The 16,119-nt window shown below is 54.6% G+C and overlaps 1 protein-coding gene across 1 annotated transcript; it reads right to left on the bottom strand.

The window, feature by feature from the left end:
- Positions 1 to 12,083: 12,083 nt before the first annotated feature.
- On the bottom strand, positions 12,084 to 12,914 carry LOC140859413 (ethylene-responsive transcription factor ERF015-like). The gene has a single exon (XM_073261111.1). It carries the CDS (start codon positions 12,812 to 12,814, stop codon positions 12,212 to 12,214), a length of 603 nt encoding a protein of 200 aa, XP_073117212.1. The 5' UTR covers positions 12,815 to 12,914; the 3' UTR covers positions 12,084 to 12,211.
- Between the last annotated feature and the right edge of the window lie 3,205 nt (positions 12,915 to 16,119).

Raw genomic sequence — 16,119 nt, forward strand, 5'->3', positions numbered from 1 at the left:
CGACCAGGCGACGAGGGGATTGGCCGCAACAGGTTTGGCGCGCCAGGAAGGGGGAACGGCAAGCTAAGGACAGGGATTGCGACCCCCCAGAGAACTTGAGACGTCCTTTCGAGATGACAAGAACCAGAGCTCAGCGGTCGAGGATCACCGGATCGGTGAGGCACTCTTCCCGTCGGGAAGAAGCCTCTCCCCCACCCTCCATGGCGGAACCTAGCTCTCCGCGTCCTGTGGTGACCACGGAGGTGCAGATCGCGGCGATTGTGCGACAGATGACCGTGCTGACGGACACGGTCAAGAGCCTTCAACAGCAACCAACTCAGTTGCCGCAATCACCGGCGGAGCAACCGACGGCGCACCCGATGCCCTCCAGGAGCAGCCGCCGGCGCCCGCGTCGGTCTCCGTCTCCTCCTCAGGAGCAACTGTTACAGCACTCCCACCGAGAGGAGGAGAGGCGGCCGCGGCTTGATACCCATCAGCCTCGACGACCGACTCCTTCCCAGCTGGAATGGGCAAGAAAAGAGAAGCGGCCGCGAACGCCATCCGCCTCCCTCTCAGAGTCATCAGGAGACTCCACTCCCGGGTCTCTCAGCACCGACGGGCCGACGACTACGAACGCAGGTTCGAAGAAATCGACCGTCGGCTTGCCCAGCTGCAGGTGGACGGGCAGAAGTCCTCGAACGACGTCGAATTCCAGACCGTCCAACCTCTGTCCCGACTTATCCTCGACGAGCCGATTCCTAGTCGGTTTAAGATGCCCCACGTGGAGCCTTACGATGGCTCCACCGACCCAGTTGACCACTTGGAGAGTTACAAGGCTCTCATATGATCCAAGGGGCGACCGATGCCCTCCTCTGCATCGGCTTCCCCGCTACACTCCGCAAAGCGGCCAGAGCATGGTACTCTGACCTTCGCCCAGGAAGTGTTCACTCCTTTGGATAGCTTGAGCATTCTTTTGTGGCCCACTTTAGCACCAGCCGGAAGCCGCCACGAACTTCGGATAGCCTTTTTTTTCTCAAACAGGGAGAAAATGAGATGCTCCGACATTTCATGACGCGATTCAATGCGGCCACACTCGAGGTCTGAGACCTCAATGAAGACATAGCCATCTCAGCCATGAAGAGGGGGTTAAGGGGGTTCTGATTTACCTACTCTTTGGACAAGACCCTCCCCCGGACATACGCCGAATTGCTAGAGCGCGCGTACAAGTACATGCGTGCGGACGAAGGAGCTTTCGATCGGTGCCTGACCGAGGCCAAGGGTCCGAAGGAGAAGCGAAGGAGGAGTCGGGCCCTGTCGAGCTTAGCAGGCCCCTGACCGACAAACCGGTCTCACCCCAGCGACGGAACCAGAGGTCGTCTCGACAGTGGAGTCCGAGGCCGACACGTCTCAGGTATGACTCCTATACTCCTCTCTTTGCTCCTCGTACGCAGATTTTGATGGAGATAGAAGGGGAGGAATATCTGCGACGGCCTCCGCCTTTGAAGGCAAAAGGCCTCGACCGATGGAAGTACTGTCGATTCCATCGGGGCCATGGCCACAACATCGAGCAGTGCATCCAACTCAAGGATGAAATCGAGGCCCTAATACGCCGAGGGTATCTCGACAAATTCTGGAAGAACCCACCGACTCGACCCACCACTGACCGATGACCCCAGCCGACTGAGGGAGCTGCGAATAACCAGTCTACAGTCGGGGTCATCAACATGATCTCCAAACGATTGGGCCCAGGGACGACCGCTGGACGGGAGCCGACGAAGAAGCTGTGCGAGGATAATATAATTGCTTTTACGGATGAAGATGTTCGAGGTGTCCAAACTCCCCATGACGATGCTGTTGTTGTCTCGGCAACAATAGCAAATTATGATGTAAGAAAGATTTTTGTAGATAATAGAAGTTTGACGAATATTTTATTTTACTCGATCTTCTCCCGGATGCGACTGTCGGCTGACCGACTCAGGAGAGTCTCTACACCCCTGATAGGCTTCGCTGGGGATGCTGTCACGGTGGAAGGGGAAGTTACTTTACCGTGATGGCTGGAACCGAACCACGACAGAGCACAGTCCACCTGACCTTTGCGGTCGTCCAAGTGCCTTCGGCCTACAATGCCATACTTGGAAGGCCCGGACTAAATGTCCTCAGGGCGATAGTCTCGACGTATCATCTGCTGGTTTGGTTCCCTACTAAAAATGGGGTCGGAGAGATGCACGGGGATCAACAGCTCGCTCGACGATGCTTCCAGATCTCCACTCAGAGCAACGAATTGAAGGGCTCCCTGACGGCCGACAAGTTGGACCAACGGAAAGTGGAAGAACGGGGTGAGCCGGCAGAACAGCTTATCCCCATCCCGATAACGGAGGATCCCGAACGAGTGGTAAGGGTCGGATCTCAGTTACCCGACCCCGGGCGACTGCAGCTAGTGAAGTTGTTGAAGGTCAATGCCGATGTATTCGCTTGGTCGGCAGCGGATATGTCGGGCATCCCCTCGGAGACGATGACTCACTGACTCAACATCGACCCAGCGATGAGGCCGTGAGGCAGAAGAAGCGATCTTTTGCTCCTGAAAGGAAGAAGGCCATCGACGAAGAAATGGACAAGCTACTCGAGGCAGGCTTCATCAGAGAGACCACGTATCCCGATTGGCTTGCCAATGTGGTCATGGTGAAGAAGGCCAGCAGGAAGTGGAGGATCTGCATTGACTACACCGACTTGAATCGGGCCTGCCCGAAGGATAGCTTTTCACTCCCGAAAATTGATCAGCTGGTAGATGCGACGTCCGGCTACCGACTGCTCAGCTTCATGGATGCCTTTATCGGGTACAACCAGATCCGGATGGTGTCGGAGGACGAAGAGCACACGGCTTTCGTGACCACCAAGGGCCTTTACTGCTACAAAGTAATACCCTTCGGTCTGAAGAACGTCGGAGCTACCTACCAACGACTTGTCAATAAGGTCTTCAAAGATCAAATCGGGCGCAACATGGAGGTGTACATGGACGACATGCTGGTAAAGAGTGCACAAATTTCAGATCACGTGCGAGATCTCGAGAAAACCTTCCGCACTCTACGACGACATCGGATGAAGCTAAATCCAACTAAATGCACCTTCGAAGTGACTTCAGAAAAATTCTTCGGGTTCCTCGTTTCGCAACGAGGAATCGAGGCCAATCCCGAGAAGATCAAAGTCATCGTCGATATGCGACATCCAGACAACAAGAGAGAGGTGCAGCAACTTAATGGAAGGATCATCGCACTCAGTCGATTCATCTCTCGGTCGGCTGAAAGATGCCTCCCATTCTTCAAAACTCTGAGACAGGCAAAGGACTTCTTATGGTCGGATGAGTGCCGGCAGGCCTTTGAGGACCTGAAGAGATACCTGACCTCTCTGCCACTGCTTGTAAAGCCAGAAGTCAGAGAGACATTGTACCTCTATCTGGCTACTTCCCCTGAGGCGGTTAGCTCGGTGCTCGTCTGAGAGAATGGGAACCGAATCCACCAACCTATATACTACACCAGCAAAGTGCTCCATGGTGCTGAAGCTCGGTATTCGAAGATGGAGAAGATGATATTCGTCCTGATTGTGTCTGCGCAACGACTCCGTCCGTATTTTCAAGTGTACGCCATTGTGGTCCTCACCGACCAACCCTTGAGGGTGATATTGCACCGCCCCGACACATCGGGACGACTGGCGAAATGGGCAATGAGGCTCAGCGAGTTCGACATCCAGTACCGACCGCGACCTGCCTTGAAGGCCCAGGTCTTGGCCGACTTTATCGTGGAATGCCCGACAGCCGACCAAGGATCGGAAGATGAGGGCCCCAGAGAAGTTGCTATCTCGGAGCCTGACCCCAGGTCTACCTGGGTGCTGCACATCGACGGAGCTTCCAATACTCGTGGAAGCGGGGTCGGGTTCCTGCTCACCAACTCGGAGGGGGTAGTCACTGAGTATGCCCTCCGATTCGACTTTAAAGCCTCCAACAATCAAGCCGAGTATGAGGCACTCCTCGCTGGCTTAAAGATGGCGAAAGAGCTCAGGATCAACAGCCTTGGAGTCTTCTCCGACTCACAGCTGATTGTGGGGCAGGTCAAGGGCGAATTCGAGGTGCGAGACCCGACTATGGCAAAGTATCTTCTGAGGCGAAAGATCTCGTGGCACGCTTCAGATATTTCGAGATCTTCCACATCCCTAGGTCGGAGAACGCCCGGGCCGACGCACTTTCCAAGCTTGTGACTTCAGCTTATGATGCCTTGGGTCAGACGTTCGTGGAGAGTCTTGAGCAGCCAAGCATCGACAGGCCCGAGGAAGTGCTACAACTAGCGGCCGAGCCAGGCTGGATGGATCCGACCGTCCAGTACCTGACCGACGGAACTAGTCCTGAAGACCCCACGGAGGCCAAATGGCTCCGATGGTCGGCCTCCCAGTACGTGATGATGGATGGCCGACTCTACAAAAGGTCTTCTCCCTCCCCTTGCTTAGATGCTTGGGGCCGACCGACGCGGACTATGCGCTCAGAGAAGTACATGAAGAGATCTGCGAAAACCACTTGGGGGGCAAATCCTTGGCCTACAAAGTCCTACGACAGGGTTACTACTGGCCTACCATGAGGAAGGATGCGGCTGAGTTGGTTCGAAAGTGTAAGCCATGCCAGAGGTATGCCAACATATAGCACCGACCAGCCAGCCAAATTGCCCCGATCGTCGCCCCATGGCCCTTCGCCCAGTGGGGGATCGACATAGTCGAACCTTTTTCTCCGGCATCCGGTCAGCGAAAGTTCATAGTCATCGCGATCGACTACTTCACTAAGTGGGTGGAAGCCGAATCTTTGGCGCAAATCACTGAGCGAAAGATGGAAGACTTTGTTCAGAAGTCCATCATCTTCAGGTTCGGATTGTCAAACACCATCATTACCGATAACGGATGACAGTTCGACAATCAGGACTTCAGAGACTTCTGTGCGAGGTTTCATATCGCGCACCGACTGACCTTGATCGGGCATCCACAGTCCAACGACGAGGTCGAGGTGACCAATCGGACCATTCTACACGGACTAAAGACCCGACTAAATGAAGCCAAAGGCTTATAGGTTGAAGAATTGAACTCCGTCCTGTGGGCCTATCGGACGATGTCCCGTGTCCCAACGGGAAAATCTCCCTTCAACTTAGCCTATGAAGCAGAAGCAATGATCCCGCTGGAGATCGGGTTACCATCGACCAGAGTCGAGCAGTATCGTGAGCCGGACAACTCCGAGTGTCGGAGAGCTGACTTAGACCTCTTGTCCGAACTCCGACGCGAGGCACAACTTCATATGGCTTCCTACCGATAAAAGGTGGCCCGGTACTACAACACCAGGGTTAAGCCGAAGCTTTTCCGACCCGAAGACTTGGTCTTGAGAAAGGCGGAAGTCTCGAAGCCCCTGGATCGGGGGAAGTTGTCCCCGAACTGGGAAGGATCCTACAAAATAGTCGACACCTACGGGCCGAGAGCTTACCGGCTAGAGACCCTGGAAGGAACGGTCATCCCCCGAACTTGGAATGTCGACAATCTGAGATTGTACTATCAGTGAACTTTGTATCCACTTGCCCGGAATACAAATTCAGTTCCAAAACTTCGGAATCCGAAATCTCGACCCTTCGACTGTAGGTCAGCACTCGCCAGGAGTACAAGCTCCGGTACCCCGACTTGGGCCCAATGTTCTGTTGGGAATCAACGGCCCGATCGCCGACAACGCATCGGACACTCACGATGACCGATGTATCCATGACGATGGGAGCCACGCTCCTTCTACAGTCAGACGGGCAAAACTATCGGTTAGCTTGCCGACTTAGCCCCAGCCAAAAAAGGCTAAGCGCCAACGCGACCAAGGTCACATTCGCAGCCTACCGACCAGGTCGTCATCGGTCGAAGGATATTCGGCTTGCCACCGTTTATCATGCGCCACGACGTATGCGTCCGACCACAGTCTAGGTAATGGGAACTCGACTTGCCATCATTTTCTCGACTGAACGCGTCGGACGCCATCCGACTGATCACATCGGACGACATTCGATCCTGCGCAATGATCGGGTCGTCGGGGTGTGCCCGGAGGTCGGTCGACCTTCGACTCAACGAACGTGCCCGACTCACGTTGGGCGGCACATAGTCGACTTTGACTCCCGACGCAACGAACACGCTCGACTTACCATCGGCGACAGATGTCCGACTCAGACCTCCGTCGGAACGGACGGTCTGTGATCGGGATTCACCTTGCCTTCTCCATGGCGTACGTTACCGACTGTCTTGACTAACGACTTGGGATGTTACCGAGTGACCTAATATGGTATGTCGGGTCTACGACTCTACGACTCTACGACTCTACGACTCTAAGTCAGAGCGCGTCTTAACATGCAAAGGGAAGAAAGCTGGAAATGCTTAATTTCATTAAGTCTACAAAATTGGGTCGAAGCCCGATTACAAGTATATAAAGCGAAACAAAAAAGTAACAAGACCCCGATCATCCTTCGGAGTCGACCTCTTCGATCGGGAGAAGCTCGGGGGCAGCCGGTGCATCCGCCCTGGTTGGCGCTGGGTCGGAGACCGGGGCCGTCTCCTCTTCGACGGTCTGCTCCGAGATGGTTTCCTCCACCGCAGTAGCATCTCCCGATGATGGGTCGGCCACCTCTTCCGTGGCTTGGTCGTCGGGTCCCGAGGGGACGATACCGCTAAGGTCGAGCTTCGGGTACAAAGCCTGGACTGCATCCCGACCGTCTTCGTACCCCACTCGGTACGATGCGAAGTCGCTTTCCAGCAGTTCCTCCCAATATTTGTCAGAGTTGCGGAAGTCCTCCACCGCCCGACCAAGTGACTCCTTCACCGACTCTGCCTCCGCCTTCGCTATGTCAGCGTCGGCTTGGACGATTGATAAGTCCTCCTCGGCCTTGGCGAGATTCTCCAGGCTAACTCGGAGCTGCTCGCATTCGGCCTTGAGTTCGGCGGCGACGCCATCCCGCTCGCGCCGCAGTCGGTGAGCGGTCCGACCCTTGCGCTTGGCTTCCCTATGGGCCGACTTAAGTTCGGCCCCCGAGGCAGCCAAGGCATCTGTGAGACAAGAGATCTCGTCCTCAAGTCTCGCCTCCCGATCGGTCGACAGCTTCAACTGCTCGACCAGTACCGCTTATCGGCTTCGGCGGCCGCCGCTTTATCCTTCCAGACATCCGGACGTCCCCGAACCTCCGGTGTCCGGCCTCTAATTTGGACATGGTGTAAATCAACTGCAAACAGAAACCGACCGTCAAAAAGATAAAATAATAAAGATAGTAATAAAGAAAGGAGGCGAGACAGAACTTACCCCGATCATGATCGGGTAAAAGGAAGATAGCATCTCGGTCATCTGCCGGGCCTTCAGAACCTCCACGTCGGTTGGAAGGAGGGTCCCCTGACATAATCTCCTGGCCAAGTTATGGTCGGCCAGGGCTGACGCTCCCTTGGGGACCCGAGCGCCCGACGACGTGGCGCGACCCCCCGACCTCGAGTCACCTGCGGGGGCCATCGGGGCCTTCCCTCGATCGGCTGCCCAGGCCCGTAGATCGAGGAAGGAAGGGATGCTCGAGCTTGATTGAGCACCCCCCGAAGCAGCAGCGGGAGCCGACGGAGGACGTTCGGGTTCCCGAACGACATCCTGCACCTCCTCCATTGGCGAAACCGTCGATGCTCCTTCGGCCATTCTCTCCACCGGCTGCTCCTCTGGTGGTACCGTCGGAGCCGAAAGCACGATGACTGGCACCAACTGATCGGCCGCCGACGCAGTGGCGGTCGGCGCTACTGTAGAGAGCCTCTCCGACGGTCGTGAGGGCCCGACCTCGGACGCCGACCTCTTCCTCGCCGCATATTGTCTGATCTCGACGTCGGTCGACCTCATCCTCAGTGACGTACCTGCAATATTCAATGAAAAAATCAGTACATGTTCAGGGACAAATGTGAAGCGAAAAGACAACCGATGGATCGGGCAGTACCTAGACGGGGGATCAGGCTCAGGCCAGCGTCATAGAGGACTTGTTCGGTAACAAGCTCCCTCTGCTTCGGTACCGACATGTCTTTGAGTCGGTAGAAATTCTCCCGATCGTCCGCCTCCACTCGGCTGTTCTCGTTCGCCTCAGTCGGAGGCTCGCCCCAACGGAAAGGAAAACCCCAAGGAGAAGAGGAGGAAACGAAGAAGAACTGATTCTTCCACCCATGAATGGACGATGGAAGACCAGTGATAAAAGAAAGGTCCTTTCAGGGATTGAAGAGGCACCACCCTCAGGCTTTAGGGTGGGGTCGGAGGATGAAGAACACCCGAAAGAGAGAGATTCGAAGGTTGGTCTGTAAAAGCTGACACAATAGGGCGAAGCTGATTATTAACCGAACTGAGTTCGACGCCAGTTGCGCCGGACAAAGTCCATAATAATCTAGAAGATTCCGAACAAACTCTGAAATCGAGAGTTGAAGACCAGACCGGAGGTCCTCAACATATAGAGCCACCTGGCCCACGGGCGGATTGTTGACCCGTCCTCCAGCTCCAGGGGCGAAAAGTCGGAACTGCTCTGGGATACAGTACTGATCCCGAAGCCGATCGACATTCGGCCCTGAAAGTGAGGAGACCTCCACTTCCGGGGTCGATCGAAGATCATCGGTCGGATTCCCCGACTGAGCTTCCCGAGGAGAAGCCCTGGCCATGATGCCAGAACCAAAAAGAAGGAAAAGACAGAGATGAAGAAAGAGAAAGGATTTCAAAAGAAGCAAGAACAAGGCGAAAGGAAACACAAGTCTTGGATGGACCTTTCAAGGAATGAAGACAGGAGTAGCTACCTGGGACCGGGAGGGACCGCTCGGGCAGAGTCTCCGCAGTAAAACTATGAAAAGTGAGATTTTGGAAACAAGTGACCTCATATATATAGGGCCCTCGACGGCCGGGATGAGGGTGCGCCGACGAGAACCTCTCGAATGATCGACACGTGGTGGCACCCAGGCCCTCCTCCAGCCCGACGGTTCGGCGCATCCATCCCAGATCGGGCCACGTCGCTTTCATTTGCACGAACGACTCCGGCCCAACGACCTCCCGACGCGTGGCAGAAAATCGCTCCTCAAAATTAATTCGCTGACGGCGATCCGCATTCCCGATGGGACGCCTAACGGCGGTCCGCCCTCCCAAGGGAGCGCTAGATGGCGGTTTGCGTTCCCTAAAAGGCATCTGACACCGGATCGTCTGACACCAGATCGTCCGACACTGAGTCGTCTGACATCGGATCATCCGACATTAGATCGCCTGACACCGGATCGTCTGACATCGAATCATCGAATGTCAGGTCATCTGACACCGAATCGTCCGACACTAGATCGCCTGACATCGGATCGTTTGACATCGAATCATCGAATGTCAGGTCCTCTGACACCAATTTGTTCGGATCGTCCGCTGGTGAGATCAGCAGAATCAAGGCATGACACAATGAAGAATCCACTCCTTTCGTCCGACTTCCCACCTGCATGGAAACGTGGGCCAACGTGACATCAGGCTCAGGAGTGGGGGGGCAACTGTTGGGATATACCGACCGATCTTGATGCCGACTCACCGATGGGTCACGATGCCGACCCATCCTTGATGCCGACTCACCGATGGGTCACGATGCCGACCCATCCTCTCACGCCGACTCACTGTCGGGCCCACCTGATCAGCGCCCCAACTCTGCCGACCGACGACTGCTGACACCGATCGATCGAGTATACGTCAGACGGGTAGACCCCCTCCGCTCTCGACTGGTTGAACTGCAGAGCCCGGTATCCGACTCTCGCAAGGCGCCCGACTAACCAGACTGGGGAGCCTAATATCCGACTCTCGCAAGGCACCCGACTAGCCAGACTGGAGAGCCTAATATCCGACTCTCGCAGCACCCCCGACTATCCATCGGAGGGTACCTGGGCTGTCACCCGACATCCTTCGACCAGGCCCCGACATACAGTCGGTCGACTCCTTCAAACGCCGTACGACCACCAGAGGCTGTCTGTCCTGACAGCGGCGTGCGGCTTAGCCGCCCTGGGGCGTTGTCCCACCTAAGACATGGGTCAACCCTAGCGATTTGACAGCCCCACGATGATTTGACAGCCCCACGGTGATTTGGCAGTCCTCGGCGATTTGACAATTCTCCTATTGCCGGCGCCATTAATGACGGCGCCATGCTGCGCTCCACTATAAAACGGGAAAGGCAACAGTGTTGAAGATCGAGGTCCCTTCGAAACCCCTAGCTCTCTCTCTCTCTCTCTCGCTGAGCTCTTTGATTCTTTTCTACTGTTGCCTAGTCTCCTCTCTGACTTGACCGTCGGAGGATCTCTGCCAGAGAAACCTCCGGTCAGTGCGGACTTCTTTTGCAGGCGCTCGTTCCTGGCGACCAGGCGATGAGGGGATTGGCCGCAACATTTACCATTGGTTAAAATAACAGATACGCTCTTGACCATTTGCTAGTCTTGGAGGAGAATATGGATTTGTTTCCTGGTAAAGATAAAGGGCGTTTATGTTATTTAAGTTTAAATATTTAAAGATTACGACGCCCGGTTGGATTGGCGGCCACTAAAAATTGCTAGGGGAGGGGCATTGGCGCAATTTCTTTTATTTTTTATTTTTTTTGGTATGGCATTCGTGCAAAATGCAAATTATAGCAACATTTATCCAACATTGTGAAAGTTTTATAAAGAGATATACGATAAGAACAATCCAAAAAAATAATCAGCAAATTATAATTTAAGAGATCATGTCTCCATAATCAGAATATTAATCCAAAGTATGCACACGCCAAGTATCATCATGATGCCACCATAATCGCATCTAAATCTTGCTTATATTTTCAGTTTGACATTAGCAGAGCCATAACATGCAAAGGATTTCTTTTTTTGGTTGAAGTTGCAATGTTAAACTTGCATTACTCATTCTATAGCATAATAAACATGCTTCACAGAAGGTGAATGCTAGCTCCCCAATTTTAGGTCTCATTCACGTACATTTGTAATAGTGGGAAAGAGTTTGTGTGGCATGAGCTGCACAGCAATTGTCTTTGCATTGGATGGATGTGCGATGCATGTATCTTGTGGATGGCTTGATCGATGCCACTTGTCTTGTTAATCCTATTTGCTTTCTTCTGTGCCCAGCCAAGCTTCCATTCAAGAGGACGTGCGGTGAGATGTGCACGTTATTATTGGAGCAACAGCTTCTTTCAATCACCAAGGTAACTTGACCAAATTTCACATGACAGCACCATATGGATAGATATATTTTCCTCATTGAGTTGGGGGTTAATGTTTTATAAATTTTAAAGAATATATAGTTGCGTACATTAAGAAAATTAAGTAGAAAGATTTAGAAAAAAAGAAACTAATAATGTTGATCAAGAACCAATCTTAGTAAAAGAAAGATTTTGATCATTCCGTCAAGTAAATCTACGATGTTAGCTTTTGTATATCACATTCGTCATCTTCTTTCTTACTGCCAAAGCATAACACTTCTGACACACCATTTTGACATAAGAATCTTGTTTTTTTTTGGGTAAATTTGACAAGATATACAATTTTAATCCATCCTTCAAAGAACACCCCACCTAAAGTTGGCTTAAAACACACATTGAATGGAAATTCTTTTTGACAATTAATGAATTTTATCTGTTTTATTAAATTTAATTTATGCGTTCATAATATCTACTGTGTGATTATTAAATTACTATAGAGGACTATCGTAGAATAAAGCGAGGGCGAAATGCACGTTTAGATATATTTGAATTTCTATAATTATACAGGACGCCTAAGCTTTCTCTCAAGCAGAAAATAAAGGAGACAGATATAGATATATGAGCCGATCAATTCAGCTGAATGGATCACTGCCGGCTAGCTGCATTGTGCCATCACGCGGAGTTAATTAATTAGCCGGGCAATGGAAATTCTGAGGCATAATTTTGGACCTAGCTACATGACCACGCCCTAAAATGTGTCTGTGTTTGCGTATATATATATATATATATATATATATATATATATATATATATATATATATATATATATATATATATATATATATATATTATGATGAAAACACGTAGCTACAGATATAATTAACAAAAGCATGCAGCAACGATCGATCCTACACTAATGATCCGCGTAAATATGGGTATGGGTGCCTTTACGCTTGCAACGAGAAAATATATGGGCGCCGAATTCTTGATCAGGGCAAATCCAATATCTCCATTACCTCCTCTACGGCAGCTGCGTCTATGAAGAGGAATCCATCAGGGCCCTGGAAATCCCTGCACCAAGAATCCCCGTCCGTCGCTACAAACTCTTTGGCGTTGCATGCACCGACCACTGCTGCACCGGTGGACGCCGACGCCGACGATTCTTCCGGAGATCGTACGACATTGACGGAAGAGATGAGCGTGCTGTCTAGCGGCACCGAGAAGGCGTGCCGCATGGCGATGGCCTTCACCTCGTGGGCGGCCAGCGCCCGGCGCTTCTCCTCGGGGATGTGGCGGAAGCCTTGATCCACCGGGAAGTTGAAGCGCGCCCGGTCGCCGTGGAGGCAATAGACGGCGGCGTCGTAGGCGCGAGCCGCCTTCTCGGGGGAGGAGTAGGATCCCAGCCAGATCCTGGTGCGGCTCTTCGGGACCCGAATCTCCGACACCCATCGCCCCCATTTCCTCATGCGGACCCCTCGGAAGAGAGGGCGACGGCGGTTGATGCCCCTGGCGCCGCCGCCGCTTACGGCATCCCTCTTAGGGGACTGCCTGCACCGATCTCTCTTGACTCGTAACTTCTTTCTCTTCTCCATTTCTTCTCTTTCTGCATGTATTTGAGAGAGAGAGAGAGAGTTTGAAGAACAAGGAGGGGAGTGGCCGGGACCGGTAGTAGTACTTATGGTGTGTTGCAGGCTTGGCTTGTTCCCCAGAGGCATCGATGGAGGTAGGTTACACTTACGCTAGTGGCCGTGCTAGTCGAGCCGTCCAGGGCGATGTGGACTCGTTTGGGGGCAACATGTGACATCAGGCTCTACACGTGGATTTTGGAATCTTCCTTGAAAGAGAAGGCTTCAGAAAAGCAAAGCGGCGGGAGCCACGTACCTCGATGGTGCGCCAAGACCGAGTGATGCTGGAATTGTGCAGCCTCCATCTAGCTACGTTGCTGGCTGTTATTATTATAACGCAGTACATGCATGCTGGCTGGGATCGTTTTTGACCGTGGTATAGAATCCTAGTTACATCGCCCTACGTGATGAGCTCTCCCATCATTATCTATCCGTACGTTATAGATAGAATAGGACAAGACAAGCATGCGTTTGTTGCGGCCAATCGCCTCGTCGTCCGATCGTCGGGGAGCGTGCACCTGCAAAAGGAAGTCCGCACTGACCGGAGCGGCTCCGGCGGGGACCCCCGACGGTCAAGTCAGAGAGGTGACTGGGCAACAGTGAAATGCAGACAGAGAGCTCTGTGAAAGAGAGAGAGAGAGAGGGGGAGGAGCGAGCCTGCGTAAGTGGGAGAGACGGGCGGATCGACCCCTTGCACTGTTGCCTTCCCCGGTATATATAGTGGAGCTAGGTGTGGTGCCGTCATTAATGGCGCGGACAAGTGAGGAACTGTCAACTCACTGTAGGCTGTCAGAGCCGCCGTGAAAACGTCATGTCGCCGTGTAGCCGTCTAATCACCAGGGTTGACCCGGCTCTCGGCGGGACAATGCCCCAAGGTAACTGTGCCGCATGTCCGTGTCAGAGCTGACAACGTCTGGCGGCCGTACGGTGGTTGGTGGAGTCGGCCGACCCAAGGTCGGTGGCCAGCAGAGTGGCGTCGGACTCCTCCGTCGGTCGGCGAGCTTCATGTGGGTCGGCTACCGGACCTCTGGGTTTAGTCGGTCGGAAATGGACCGTGGAATGGCCGCAGTTAGCCGCTGATGGCGTCCGTCGGCCTGTCGCCCGACCTACGATCGGCCAGTCAGAGTCGTCCGTCGGGCCGTTGGTTAGTCGGTCGGCTGCCAGCGTCGGCCCTCCGATAATCGGTCGGTCGGTCCGCCAGCCGGTCGGGCCCTCCGATAGTCGGTCGGCCGGTCGGGCCGCCAGCCGGTCGGGCCCTCCGATAGTCGGTCGGTCGGTCGGTGGGTATCCCCCAACAGTTGCCCCCCTCCACTCCTAAGTCGGGTGGAGAGCTGGCCGATGCCTTCATTCGGGTAGCAAGACCGGACGACTGGGAGTGGGTTTGTCGCATGCGCAGATCCGACCGTACCGCCGGCTGATCCGTTGTCAGACACCTCACGAATCCAAGTGATCCGAACGTCTAGTCGATGCCAGAAGTCGCGCCGGCGTCAGGTGTCAGACGCCACGTCTTGTCGTCGTCAGTCATCACGTCGGTGTCAGAAGATCGGGCGCCGGATGATACGGCATCAGTCGATCGGATATTCGGCGCCGATCGCGGGTGAGGCATCCCATCGGGAACGCGGACCGGCGCGGGCGGCCGACTGCAGAGCCAACCCCCGCGCGCCGCGTGTCATGGTGGTTGGCCGGCGTCCGCTCCGGCATTTAATGAGGGCGGTGCGGGCGTCCCGGGACGAAGCGCGCCGAATCCTCAACCAACCGGCGGGCGCCACGCGTCGCGCATCTGGAGGTCTTTGGTCGGCGCGGGAGCATCTCGGCCGTCGGTCGGCCCTATATATATAGGACCTCCCGGACCCAGGACCCACACTCGCCATTTGCTGGGGGAAACTCTGTCCGGGCGATTTCTTGGTCGTCGCGGGCAGAGCTCTTCTCTACTTCCGGAGGGTCCATCGGGTTCATGGTCCCCTCTTCTCCTTCTTCTTCCCTTTCTGCTCTTTTGGTTCCTGCATAATGACCAGGAAACCGACCCAGGGAGCTCGGTCGGGGAACCCGACCGACGACTCCCGATCGGCTCGGAAGATGAGGCTTCCTCGCTTTCGGGGCCGAATGTCGATCAGCTTCGGGAGCACTATCGCATCCCGAAGCAGTTTCGGCTCTCCGCTCCAGGGGCCGGCGGTCGGGTCAACAACCCTCCGCCTGGCGACCTGGCGCTATATGTCGAAGACCTCCGCGCGGGTCTTCGGCTCCCGATTCCGGAGTTCGTCCGAAATCTGCTTGATTACTACGGACTCTGTCCGGCGCAGCTGGCGCCGAACTCTGTTCGTCTGATAATCTCCTTCGCGTTGTTGTGTCAGCTCTTGCCGACCGACCCTCGCGTTTCCCTCTTCCGGGCATTTTTTGTGCTCCGACCCCACCCCAAGGCCCGAGGGTGGTGGCTCTTCAACCCCCGGAAGGGTCTTGCTTTCATAACCGGTCTTCCATCGTCCATTCATGGATGGAAGAACCAGTTCTTTTTCGTTTCTTCTTCTTCTTCTTGGGGCTTTCCTTCCCGCTGGGGTGTACCCCGAACTGAGGCCAACGACAACAGTCGGGTCGACGCGGACGACCGGGAGGACTTCCACCGACTCAAAGACATGTCGGTCCCGAAGCAGAGGGAGCTTGTTACCGAGCAAGCTCTCATGATGCCGGCCTGAGTCTGGTCCCCCGAATAGGTATCGTCCGATCCCCCAGCTTTTCTTTTTGTTCGGCTTTAGGGTAGTTCTGGTCCGGCCTTTGACACTGGTCGGTTTTGCAGGGACACCGCCGAGGATGAGGCCGACCGATGCCGAAATTCGTCAGTTTGCCGCCGCGAGGAAGAGGCCAGCGTCGGGGGCTGGCCCTTCGCGCCCTTCCAAGAGACCAGCCCCAGTCCCGCCGACCGTGGAAGCGTCGGCGACCGAGGGGTCGGAGCCGATCATAGCCCTCGCGGCTCCGGCTGTCCAAGTCGAAGAGAGGCCGACCGAGGAAGTGGCCGAAGGAGTTTCGGCGGCTTCGCCGCCGCGGGTGGAGCCGGATGTCGTTCGGGAAGCCGAACATCGTCCGGAGGCGTCCGCTGGCGCAACGGGGGGCGCCGGGTCGAACTCCAGCGTCCCATCGCTGCCAGCCCCATCGGTCGGGGCAGCTGATCGGGGGAAAGCCCCGATGGAGCCCTCGGAGGAGGAGAGATCAATGCCCCCCAGCGCATACTACCCTGAGGGTGCATCGGCCTTGGCCGACCACAACCTTGCGAGGAGGTT

Source organism: Elaeis guineensis, chromosome 7, assembly GCF_000442705.2.
Source record: "Elaeis guineensis isolate ETL-2024a chromosome 7, EG11, whole genome shotgun sequence".
Lineage (NCBI taxonomy): Eukaryota > Viridiplantae > Streptophyta > Magnoliopsida > Arecales > Arecaceae > Elaeis > Elaeis guineensis.

Bases quoted from the DNA above. Each gene is read 5' to 3' on its own strand.
- LOC140859413 (XM_073261111.1), bottom strand. From the start codon at position 12,814: ATGGAGAAGAGAAAGAAGTTACGAGTCAAGAGAGATCGGTGCAGGCAG.